The following is a 12900-nucleotide window of genomic DNA, read 5'->3' on the forward strand; positions in this document are numbered from 1 at the left end:
GCCGAAGGGCCTCCCCTTTTGGGGCCTTTCCACGTCCTTATGTAAAAGGACCGAACTCTCATCGTTAGCCAATCAGCTCCGACCTCCCTCTAGAACCTTCCCGGGAGGAGCCTCCGTCCCTCAGATTTTCGTACGCACCCAGCTAGGGTGTCGCAATGTAGACATAGAGGTACGTGAGTCCTTACCGGGGAGGCGGGAGGGTTGCATGTGAATCTATGAAAGACACCAATACTGGATAACTGCTGTTACAGGTAAGTAACGCATTTCTTATCCAGTATTTGGGTGTCTTTCATAGATTCACATGCCTGAATCAGAGTAGCCAGCAGTTATACATGCATAGTGGTAAAGCACATTCTCATATCCAGCAGGCCTGCATAAATTACAGACAACATGAGAGAAACATGGTAATATACAGTCATGCATATAGCAGAAAAAAACCATGAAGAATGTGCATACCTGGATGGCGGGACGAGGTAAGGCTCACCTTATTGGAAGAGATGGCGCAGCACCGCTTGTCCCACTGCAGCGTCCTTCTGCAGTTCGATGTCCAGGCAGTAGTGCTTGGAAAAGGTATGCGGGGACTTCCATGTCGCCGCTCGGCAGATGTCCAGGATCGTCACTCCAGCGAAGAGCGCCGCTGACGTTGACATCGCTCTGGTCGAGTGGGCAGCCACTCGGTCTGTCAAAGGCCGTCCGGCCTGATCATGGCAGAAAGTAATTGCCGAAGAAATCCAGCGTGAGATGCTCTGTTTTGTCAAGGGCAACCCCATGCGCGGGTTGCTGTAGGCTACAAAGAGTTGAGAAGACTTCCTGACGTCTTTGGTCCTGTCCAAGTAGAATTTGAGACACCGTTTAAGGTCCAAGGAATGCAGCGCCCTTTCTGCTGCTGTGGAAGGGTCCGCAAAGAACGACTTGAGGACAATTGGTTCGTTCAGATGAAAGTCTGACGGCACTTTAGGAATGAATTTAGGGTTGGGCCTGAGTACCACTCGGTCGTGCCTGAATTGGAGATACGGTTCCTGAATGGACAGCGCCTGAAGTTCGCTGACCCGTCTGGCCGACGTCAGGGCTAGCAGGAGAGCCGTTTTCCAGGAAAGATGCTTGAGCGAGGCCCGGTGTATGGGCTCGAATGGGTGTTTCATTAGTTGGTTGAGCACCAAGTTCAACTGCCAGGTTGGAGGGACTTTCCGAGGCCTCGGAAAGGATCTGTAAAGCCCCTTCAGAAATTGCTTTACCAGTCGACTGGACCAGAGGGAGGGTCCCGATGGGGTCCTGGTGAACCTAGAAATCGCAGCCAGATGAACCTTAATGGAGGCGTGAGCCAGCCCCGATTGAGCCAGGTGCAGGAGGTACGGTAGCAGCTGTACTGGGGTGACCCGGAGAGGGTGTAAGTCTTGTTCCGAACACCACAAGCAGAACCTCTTCCACTTCAGCGAGTAGGTCTTGGTCGTGCTGCCCGCTCTCGCTTTGGCCAGCACTGCCCTGCAGTCCTGCGGTATATCTAGGTCTCCGAACTCACGGTGCTCAGGAGCCAAGCCGATAAGTTGAGCGAACGGAGGTTCGGGTGGTGTACTTGGCCTCCGGACATTGTCAAGAGGTTCGGGTGTTGTCGCAGGTGAATCGGGGGCCTGATGGACAGGCGAAGTAGATCCGAGAACCAATGTTGTCTCGGCCAGTACGGAGCAATCAGTATCAGCGTGCACGGTTCCGTCCTCATCTTCCGGAGGAGCCTCGGTATCATCGGGAACGGAGGAAAAGCGTACGCAAACACGCTGGACCAGCCGATGGAAAAAGCATTTCCCAGCGACCCCCGTTGGGGATGCCAGCTTGCGTAGCTTCGGCATTTGGTGTTCCCTGCCGTCGCGAAGAGATCGATCCTCGGGGTGCCCCATTGTGAGAAGACGTGGGCCACCGTGTCGCCGTTGAGCTCCCATTCGTGGGAGAGAGAGGTCTGCCTGCTGAGGGCGTCCGCGATAGTGTTGTCCTTCCCTGGAACGTACTCCGCCTTGAGGGAGAGGCCGTGCGCCACCAACCAGTTCCAGATTTTTTGCGATTCTCGTGAGAGAGAGAGAGATCGCGTTCCCCCTTGTTTGTTCAGGTAGTGCATCGTCGTGGTGTTGTCTGTTTTGACGAGCACAGGGGAAGAGCCGATACGTGGCAGGAAGGCCTGTAGAGCCAGGTACACTGCTCTCAGTTCCAGGAGGTTGATGTGTAGTTGTTTCTCCTGGGCGTCCCATTTGCCGCTGACTCGAAGGTCCAGCAGTACTGCGCCCCAGCCTTCCAGTGAGGCATCGGTCGTGATGACCAGTGGCGCCGGCGGCAGGAGGAACTGCAAGCCGGCCGTCAGGTGTGTCCTGTTTCTCCACCACAGAAGGGCCTTTATGATGGCCGGTGTGATTGTGAGAATGTCGTCGAATGAGCCGGAACACTGTTTCCATTGTCTCGCCAACGCCTCCTGTAGGGGGCGCATGCGGAGCCTGCAGTGCGGTACGAGGAGAATGCATGAAGACATCATCCCTAGCAAGGAGGTGAACGTCCGGACCTTGATGCGAGGCTTCTTGGCCACCGCCGCGGCCAGAGACAGTATTTTGCTGATCCTGTCCTCTGAGGGGAAAGCCTTCGCACGCTTCGTGTCCAGGGTCGCCCCTAGGAAGGTGATCCGCGTTGACGGAGTAGTGCATGATTTTTTGAGGTTGATCGTCAGACCCAGCTGTTGGAAAAGAGCGCTGCAGGCGTTGAAGGAAGCCAGCGCGTCCTCCGGGGAAGGAGCCTTCACCAGCCAGTCGTCCAGGTAGGGGAACACCTGGTGACCCCTTTGTCGCAGGAAGGCCGCCACTGGCGCCAAGCACTTCGTGAAGACACGTGGGGCAGATTTGAGGCCAAACGGCAAGACCTTGAACTGGTAATGTCTGCCCGCTATTTCGAACCTTAGGTATTTCCTGTGCCTGACGAGGATGGGGATATGGTAGTAGGCGTCCTGTAAGTCCAGGGAGACCATCGAGTCTCCTCTTTCCAGTGCTCCTAGGATCTCCTGGATTGTGACCATCCGGAAGGATTGACTCCGCAGGAAGGCGTTGAGCGCCCGGAGGTCTAAGATCGGCCTCCACTTGTCCCCTTTCTGTTGGACCAGGAAGAAGTGGGAATAAAAACCCTTCCCCTTCTGGGACTCCGGGACTCTTTCGATGGCTCCTTTGACCAACATGGCGGAGACTTCCTGGAGAAGGAGGTGCAGGTGTCTGTGAGCACGCTTCAGCGGAGGGGTGTTGGGAGGGGTGTTGACCAGTTCGAGGGAATGTCCAAATTGAATTATTTGTAGTACCCACCGATCCGTAGTGATTTTTTGCCAATTGTGGAGGAAGTGGGTCAGTTTTCCCCCAATTCGAAAGGATTGAGACGGTGGTGGGACTGGCTGGAGTAAATGGTCACTGGCGGCCGCCAGTGCCCTTCTTGGCGGATTTGCCTCTGAAGGACGATCTCCCATAGGATGACTGTCGGGACTGTTGTTTTTGCTGGGGCTGGTTCCTGTTGCCGTAGGAATAGGACGACCGATTTTGGTAGGAACCTCTGTAGGAGTACTGACCTCTGGAGCGGCCCCCCCGAAAGGATTGGTTCCGGGACTGGAGGGAGCCCAGAGCCCTCGCCGTGTCGGTGTCTTTTTTGATGGCCTGGAGTGCCTCGTCTATCTTCTCCCCAAAGAGGAATTGACCATCGAACGGCATATCCAGCACCTTAGATTGGACCTCCTGCCGAAAAGACGTCGCCTTGAGCCAGCCTTGGCGGCGGAGCACGGCAGCCCCGGCCAACTGGCGGAATCCCGTCATGGCTGCGTCGATGGCGCAGTCGATAATTTCCGCCGCGGAGTTTTGCCCTTCCGCCAGAAGAGCTTTCACCTCGTCCTGGACCGTGGCCGGCAGGCCTTGCAGATAGGGCGCTATGTCTTCCCATAGCTGGCGGTTGTAGCGGCCAAGGAGGGCGATGGAGTTTGCCACCTTGATGGACATGGCGGATGTGGTGGAGAACCTCTTGCCTATGGTGTCCAGCTTCCTTCCTTCCTTGTCCGGGGGCGCGGACAGCGGCGAGGAGGGGTTGCGGGATTGTTTTTGGGCCGCCTGAGTGACAACCGAGTCCGGTTTGGGGTGGCCGGTCAGGCAGGCAGGTGCGGAGTTCGGGGCCTTATATTTTTTGTCTAGGCGCGGAACCACCGCCGGCACCGAAGCAGGCGTGAGCATCAGCTTCTTGCCCTGTTCCCATAGAAAGTCTATAAGAGGAATAGACTTGGTCGATTTCTGGGTGTGCTCCTTGAAATCATGGAGGAAGCATTCCGTTTCCGCGGATTCCACTGCCATGTGAAACCTCCTTGCAGCTCTGTCCACCAGTTTGTGGAAACCTCCCACGTCCGCCGCTTCAGAGTGGCGCGGTCGCGGGGATGCCGGGGTAGACGAATGGTGTGATGACGCAGCATCGGCATCGTCGTCTCTGTGGTCCGAGGCGACGTCTTGCACCTCTCCTTCCTCTAAGTCCGTGTCATCCTCCTCGCTTTCCGATGAGTCCTCCGCCTGGGTTTGCGGTCGGAGTTGGCTCCGAGGACGGGCCTGGGGAGCGGAAGGGTGCGAGGCTGATGGTTGCGCTTGGGTGACCGGTACCTGGGCACCGCTGTCGGCGTCCGGGAACCGTTGTTTATAGTCCTGCACCAGGGATTTCAAATCGTTGACCAGAGACAGTGGCAAACAGATCATCGGGGTGTTCACCTTGTCGACGTTCAGGGAGCTGCCTTGATACATAACTCCGTCCCGGATCTCGTGGACGTCCTGGTGTTCTTCGTGAACCTCCTGTTCTTCGTCCGACTCCTCACTCTGGAGTGTTTCCTGTTCTTGCTCGGGTGCCAACTCCACCGTTGGGCGAACCGAGGGCGTTGGAATCGAGTGAATAGAGACTTCGACCAATCTCGATTCTTTCCAAGATGGCGCCGGGGTCTCTTCCGACGACGTGCGTGAAGATGGCGCCCCCGCCATGTGTGTTGGTGATTTGGGCACCTCCGTCAGGGTCAATGGCATCAAATTTTGCGGGGATAAGGGTTTCGCCGCCTTACTGATGGTAGGGCCTTGGACTTGAGATATCTTTGTCGAAGGTGTGTTTTTTGAACTTGACTTCGACGTTTTAGGAGACGAACCTTCGGTATGAGGTGTTTTCGGCGAAGGCGTACCTGTAGATTTAGACCTCTTAGGTGACGAAGAGGCCGCCTTCGTATTGGATGAAGGTTTCAGAGGAATGGTCGAGGAGACCGGTGCGCCTGAGGACGCAGTGGTGGTCGTCGTGGCCGTCGCGGAGGGCGATGAGGCCGTAGTGGTCGACACAGTGGTCGTGACGGAGGTGGTCCGCTTAGTAGATGGAGCGGGCTTCTTGAACCTCTGGCCATCCTTAACAGACACGGAGGAGGTGGTGGAGCGTGCCTCCGAAGGCTTCCTGTGCGCCTTCTTAGGAGGAGTGTCTGTCTCTCCAGGGGACTGCACCCTGGGTCTCTTCTTGGAGACTTTGGAGGTCGCGGAGACACTACCCTCGGAAGATTCCAGAGTGTCTCGGACCTTAAGCCTGTCGAGCCATTCGCGAAGGCGAGTTTCCCTTTCCTTAACCGTCTTCTTTGGGAAGGCTCTACACACCCTACACTTGTCAGTGACGTGGTCAGGGTACAGGCAATATAAGCACAGGTCGTGCTTGTCCTCCGCTTGAATCCGCTGCTTGCCGCAGGAGGAGCAGGCCCTTAGGAGGGCCTTCTTCTGCGAGTCCGCCATGGACGAAGCTTTCTTATTAGATTCCGACATGTAGTCGATGAAGGATAAAAATCCTTTTCGTACAAAGTGAACTTCGGCGAAGTTTGAGACTTCGAAGTTTGGAAACCTGAAGAGCTCAGGTTGGAGACTCCCTAGCACAACGTGCGGTAGAAAAATCTGAGGGACGGAGGCTCCTCCCGGGAAGGTTCTAGAGGGAGGTCGGAGCTGATTGGCTAACGATGAGAGTTCGGTCCTTTTACATAAGGACGTGGAAAGGCCCCAAAAGGGGAGGCCCTTCGGCCTATATTCTCTATGTATGTCCTTAGGACATTACTTTTTTATGTACCGGAGGCTCCCGTCTCGGCGACGGGGAATGATTCAGGCATGTGAATCTATGAAAGACACCCAAATACTGGATAACCATCACCTACGCCCTCTGCAAGTTACAAGCCTCTTTATATAGCCCATCCACAACGGCTATCCAAAGAGTACTAAAAGCGAGGCTAATGCCTGCTCTCAATTACGCTCAACAAGCGTTCCCGGGCAAACTTAACAAGGATCTAGAAAAAATACATTGCAGAGCTTACAAGAGACTGTTCCATTTATCAAGGTGCACCAGAAACACCCTCGTCCGCCTTGAGTTCTCGCTCAACCAGCAAAATCTGGAAGAGATGGCCGCCCTAAGTAAATACTACTTCCTTACAACGGCGGCACACGAGAACACACTCAAGGCAGTTCTGAAACACATCTTCACGGAACCTGGGAATCCCTGGTCGGCCACTCTCAATGAGGCAAAGGACCTTCTCAACCTTGCTACCGAGTCTTGGAACCCCGAACACGTTAATTACACCGCCATTAAAAACGCGATTAAAAAACAAGTATGCGCGCGGTCGCGGGAACTGGACTTGGAGTCACTGGCAAAAAGAGATTTCCATGAGTCCCTATGCCTGCCGCATATTGTGCATAACCCTAAAAACCATCTCACGCAGGCCGTGGGCCGCGCAGCCCTTCACAAGATTTTAGCCTACAGACTACACCCCCTGCCCCTAAAAGAACTATATGCCTTTGAACAGGCTGGACCAGGAGCTCGGGAACTGCAGGTACAAACGAGAGTCATTTGCCCATCTTCTATTTTGTTGCCCGGCTCTGTGTACGGCTCGTAGTCTTTACCTTAGGCCCATCCTAAGACAAGCGGGGTCACGCACCGCAAAGGAGGCGATCTACCATCTATATACACTGACAATGGTAAAACAGATGGCCTCTTTTGGAAAGTTCATCCATCAGTTACGGACTATGCTAATGGCCGCCTAGGGCACACCCGAATAGAGACTTTGCAGACGTATGTCGGGTTGTCTTACCATGAACCCTATTCACTGTGCCCACCAGTGCTCTGGGAACTACTACATAGATTCGCTTGCCGACACACTCTTGGTTTTAACTTTTGTAATTTTGTATTCTGGTTTTAATGTAATGGTTTTCAGCAACCAAACAATAAAGCCTTCATTCATTCATTCATTCATTCATTCACTGTTGAAAGAGACCCTGCGCCACCTCAGAGTGAAGACGCCATTTATGATCCATCATGCACCTGTGGCTGAGTTTGTCCGCCCTGGCATTCAAAGAACCTGCCAGGTGTTGAACCGTTAAGGAAATGCCTTGATGTTCCAGCCATGTCCAGAGACGCATAGCCTCCTGACATGGGGTCCACGACCCGATAACGCCTTGTTTGTTGCAATGCCAAATGGTGGTGGTGTTGTCTGTGAACAACTGCATGACTCACTTTGACAGAGGGAAGGAATGCTTTCTGTGCAAGTAGGATCGCCTGGAGCTCCAGAAGGTTGATATGTAGCCTGGACTCCGCCTTTCCCATGTGCCCGCCCCATCCCAGGAAGGACGCATCAGTCACCAATTAGTGCTCCGGTTGGGGAAGGGAGAAGGATCTGCCGCTGACCCAACACTCGTTCGTGAGCCACCAATGCAACTGTTGTGCCATGCCCTCTGAGACCTGGACATACTCAGACAGGTCCACTTGATGCTACTCCCACTGGAACTTCAGGTCCCACTGCAGAGCCCACATATGCCATCTGGCATGATTGGTCAGCAGGATGCAGGAGGCTATGAGGCCCAGCAGCCTCAAGGTCATCCTGACCGAAACCCAGGACAAAGGCCGAAAGTTTGGAATCATAGCCCCAACGTCCTGTACTCACTGTGCAGGAGGATAAACTCAAAACTGCACTGTGTCCAGAATAACTTCGATGAAGAGGAGCTTCTGAGAGGGAAGCAGGTGCGACTTCGCCACGTTGATGGAGAACCCCAGCAAATGCAGAAGGTCGGCCGTAGTCTGGAGGTGGAAGAGGACTGCTTGGGGCGAGCCCGCCTTCAACAACCAGTCGTCGAGATGGGGGAAGACTGCAACCCCTGATCTGCTCAGATGAACTGCGACCGCCGTCATCACTTTCGCAAACACCCGAGGGGTGCTGGTAAGGCCAAAAGGGAGCACAGTGAACTTAAAGTGCTCGTGGCCTACCGTGAACCGCAGGTAACACCAGTGGGCCGGCAGGATGGGGATATGACAATGTGTGTCCTGCAAGTCCAACGCTACCAGCCAGTCTTGCGGTTCGAGGGCAGATAAGACCTGAGCAAGTGTGAGTATCTTGAACTTCTCCTTCCGGAGGAAGTGATTGACGTTCCGAATGTCTAAGATAGGATGCAGGTCCTTGTCCTTCTTGGGAACTAGGAAGTAGTGGGAGTAGCAACCACGACCTACTTCTGGCGTCGGAACGCGCTCAATGGCCCCTTTGGCCAAGAGGGCCCTCTTGGCCAAAGGGGCCATTGAGCGCGTTCCGACGCCAGAAGTGCCGCAACTTCCTGCTGGAGAAGTGCCAAGTGATCCCCCAACATGCGATGGTACTAAGTTGGCATGGCTGATGGGGTAGTCTCAAAGGGGAGGGAGTAGCCCCGTCAGGCTATCTGCAGAACCCACCTGTCCGAAGTGATGGTGCATCAGTGGGGTAGATGATGGCGAATCCTGCCATCCACTGGCGTGAAGTGAGACAAACACAGGACTAGGAAGGGTTGGAGGCAATGGCTGCAGGGGAGGTGGTGTACTGAGCCGCCCATGGCCCGAGACCCACCTCTGCAGGTCCCACGTTAGCTGCTGCGCTGAGACTGTTGCTGGGCAGGCCTATGGCTCTGGAACGAACGTGTTTGGGTGCCCCTTCCTTGGCCACGAAAGGAGCGGAAAGAAGAAGTGGAAGGAGTGCGAGTGGCTGAAAGGCCTAAGGACTTGGCTATAGCCCGCAAGCCCTTAAAACGCTCCAACGCACTGACTGCCTTGTCACCAAAAAGGTGAGTGCTATCAAAGGGCAAGTCCATCAGTGTTCTGGACTTTCCCGGAAAAGCCAGTCGTCCTCAGCCAGGCGTGGCGGAGTAGCGCCACTGTCGTGGAAATTGCCATGCCCAGCGAGTCGGCGGTGTCAAGGCCACAACGAATCGTGAACTTGGCTGCGTATCACCCCTCAGCAATAGCTTGGGAGAGCACCATCCGGGCCTCCTCCAGACACTGAGGCAGCACCTGCGCAACCATGTCCCATACAGAATGGGAATAACGGCCTAAGAGGCATGCAGTGTTCACGGACCGCAGGCACGAACTAGCAGAAGTAAAAATGCTCTTCTCAAATTATTCCAGTTTCTTGGATTCCCTATCCGGAGGTGCAGAAGGGATTGCGCTGGGAGACGCAGAAGCTTGGACAACCAAGCTCTACGGGGTAGGGTGTTGGGAGAGGAAAATGGGGTCGCCAAGGCGCCGGGCCACGTTCTTATTCACAGGAGGCCCTGTGTTGGGCCTGGACCAGGTGCCCAAAAGAATGTCCGAAAGTGCGTCATTAAAGGGCAGCAGCGGCTCCGTAGAGGAAGATGCCGGCCGAAGCCCTTATGTCAGGAGGTTAGTCCTACGGCCACCGTAGGGAGCTCGAGGTCGAGGGCCTCAGATGCCCTACACAACACCACCGAATATGTACCACCCTCCTCCGTAGTCACGGTAGGAGGAGATAGTGTGCCAGGTTCTGGAGTAAAATCCAGGTCACCTGCATCCTCCAATTCCTCTTCCCAGTGCGGGTCTAACTCGCACTGGGCTGCAAGAGGGTCCTCAGACCGCTCTCAGTCCTCCCCGTCCTCCACAACCTGTAGGGCAGGCAGAAAAGATGGAGAAAGAGATAGAAATTTCCCATCAGTGTTGAAATCGGCGTCGATCGATACCGGTCCGGCACCGTACCCACGTCGGGGTGCCTGCCGGCGCCATCGATGTCGGTGGAGGTCATACTAGGCCATCCGACATCGGCTGGGATCCATGCATGGATCCATGGGGGTCTCTCGGCATTAAGACCGGAGTCGTCGACGACGTCGAGCCGGAGCAGACGATGTAGAACAGCGAGGACCCCCAGTGTCAGAAGGCATGCCTATAGGGCCTGACGGGCCAAAGACGCGTGTCATGGCTGAATGGAACTTCTGCAGCTGGGCCGGAGTTGCCGATGGACCCGGAAAGGGCGTGCAGGCCATCGGCAACTGCATAGGCTCCGCGGGGCGGCACCGCCCGCACCGACAGGCTAGCGGAAGGCAGAGAGCGACGTCGCTTCTTCGACTTCTTGTGCTTCGCCTTACCTGACTCCGAGTGCGAAGACTTCGTCGAACGATGGTGATGGCAGCTCCGCGACCGGTCCCTCGACCTCCCACGGGACCGGGATCTTGAACGGCACGGTGCCGACTCCCGGGCCTACAGCAACTTCACGGACCGCTCCCGCAAAGTTTTCAGAGCCTGGGCCCGGCATTCTGGACAAAACCCGGAGTCGTGCCCTAGACAGTAGAGACACTCACGGTGCAGATCCGTAGCAGGCATTGTGCGGGGATAAGCTGTGCAAGATTTAAAACCGAGCATCCCTACACACCAGGACTCAAAGACTCAAAAACCAGAGACAAAAGTCCCAAAAACTCAGTCAAAAATTGACTGGGGGGTATACCGCTCTATCCGGATCTGCGGTTGCTGGCGTGGAAAAAGAAATAGCTGACGTCAGCGCGCGAGGGTGCGTCCAAGTAGCTCCAGCAATGTCATCTCTGCAACTACGACGCCAGCGACGTACGCGGAGCAGCACGAAGAGGCCTAACAATGCGCAGGGTTATGGTTGACAAAAACTTTCCGGATCCAGTCGGACGCCTGGGGGTAATTCTAAGGTAAGGAATCTATCACTAACGTGTTTCTTTCAGATTCCAGACCCAACCAGTAGATGACAAAATAGATAAAGTGCATGTGATTCCTGAAAAGGATTCATGCCGCAAAACATGTGCTTCCACGACCATACCAGTCCACGCTTGCAGGTCACAAGGTGCTCTCCCCAGCAAACTAAGGACAAAACCATTCCCTACTAGGCCACAAATTACAAGCTTGATTTGCTCTTCCATAGTGCCCACACCTCTTACTCGATCTGCTCTGCACCTCCCCAGCTAGCAGGTCCCTAGAACAATGAAACCTATTTTCCAGGAAACTGATTCAACACGTGGCAACATAGTGATGGATAGGCCCCTGCGCAGTTAGATTAATGTTCTGGCAGCTAAACAGTTCCTGATTTGAATGAATGACCTGATCTTCAGGAGCACAATTTAATTTCATTGCGAAATGGTACAGGCTTCGGAATGGGAAAGAGGAGGAAGATGCGTTACCTTACCCACAACAGCTACAAAAAGCTAGGGAGGTTATGTAGAAGAGACAAATATAACCAACACGAAGAGCTCCGCATGACCAGGAAAAACAAACCGTATTCTTAGAAACCATCTTGCAGCAACAAAACCACTGATATGCAAAGCCACTCTGCTTCTGGATTAGCGATTTAAAATGCATTGTCCTTCATACAGAATAGTCCTCTATGAAAGCAATTGCTAGCAGTATGCTGAGAAGGAGCAGAATTCACATAGAGTTACTCAAGAATGTTCTCAAATCAATCCTAATTTTGCATGAGAAACTGGAGAGTTTAATGCCACACCCATGGAATAAAATCACATAAAATAAAAAGGCCAGCTCATCACATCAGTCACCCATTCAATGAAGTTCTCTACAATTCCACCAGCAATTAACTTACTGAAGTCTTCTTGGGAGTCCTGTGGTGCTATCACGGGGCCTGTATCCAAACTCTGGTGAGGCTGAAAGCGGATCTGCACATCTTGCAGGGCCCTGAAATATGTAAGATCTTATGACTATTTCACCATGAAACAGGAGCACTTTTTTCTTATCTCTTTCCCTTTTTTTAAATTGTATAATTGTCTTGTTTTATGTATTTTTTTCATGTATCTTATGGAATGAATTGTTGACCCTCCCACAAACAATTTTTTTAAAACGAGAGCACACAACTGCATCACAACTAAACTTGTTTGCATCTCAAGGAAATAAGTACACTGCTGCACTTAGAGACCCACCATTAAAAAAACATTGCTGCTAAAATAATACGGCTTAGGTGAGGTTGAGGAGATACTAAGGTTTGGAAGAGAAGTCAAGTAATAACTCAGAACATCTGAGTTATCTGTGGAATGGATGCAGAGACTACATGTATCATTATCTGAGAATCTGACTTGTGCATCATTACTCCTAGACACAAACGACTGAGCTGCTTTTTTTTTAAGATCACTGGCACCTCAAACACAGCAATTACCACAGCTGGGTTTGGTTTTCTAGTACGCCTTTTGGCCAGTCAAGAGAGAAAATGTATTTTTTGGTACAGTCTCTGGCATTTTAACAGGATTGATGTTTTCTTGCTGCAGATCATTACCATTCTAGTTGTCTTATTGATGGACACTGGTAGGAACGGAAGATGTAAAAAGTTAAGGTTCAAGTATCGGTCTGCCATCCAACAGCTAAAGCAATAAGGACCCCAACAGCTGGATCACAATCCAGCAATACAATCTTGTCAACCATGCATACTATTAAGTAAATGTCTAACTAGGCAAATAACATGGTTAGCATCCTAGTACCTGTTGTGGAGTCAAAATCAACACAGTAGCAGTTAGCCAAGGTAGGAAATGCCATCTAAGTGGCTGCAGAAAGGTCTATTACAGGAGCAATTGTGACTGCTTTACCACACTAAACAGA

At 53.1% G+C, this 12900-nt stretch overlaps 1 protein-coding gene across 1 annotated transcript in view; it reads right to left on the reverse strand.

Annotated features, from left to right (window-relative positions):
- EDC4 (enhancer of mRNA decapping 4) overlaps positions 1-12900 on the reverse strand; it is an 841744-nt gene that overhangs the window by 536563 nt on the left and 292281 nt on the right. Inside the window, exon 14 of the mRNA XM_086945254.1 lies at positions 11897-11988. Coding sequence (XP_086801380.1) covers positions 11897-11988 — 92 coding nt within the window. The remainder of the gene's footprint in view (positions 1-11896; positions 11989-12900) is intronic.

Source organism: Lissotriton vulgaris, chromosome 12 (genome assembly GCF_964263255.1).
Source record: "Lissotriton vulgaris chromosome 12, aLisVul1.2, whole genome shotgun sequence".
NCBI lineage: Eukaryota > Metazoa > Chordata > Amphibia > Caudata > Salamandridae > Lissotriton > Lissotriton vulgaris.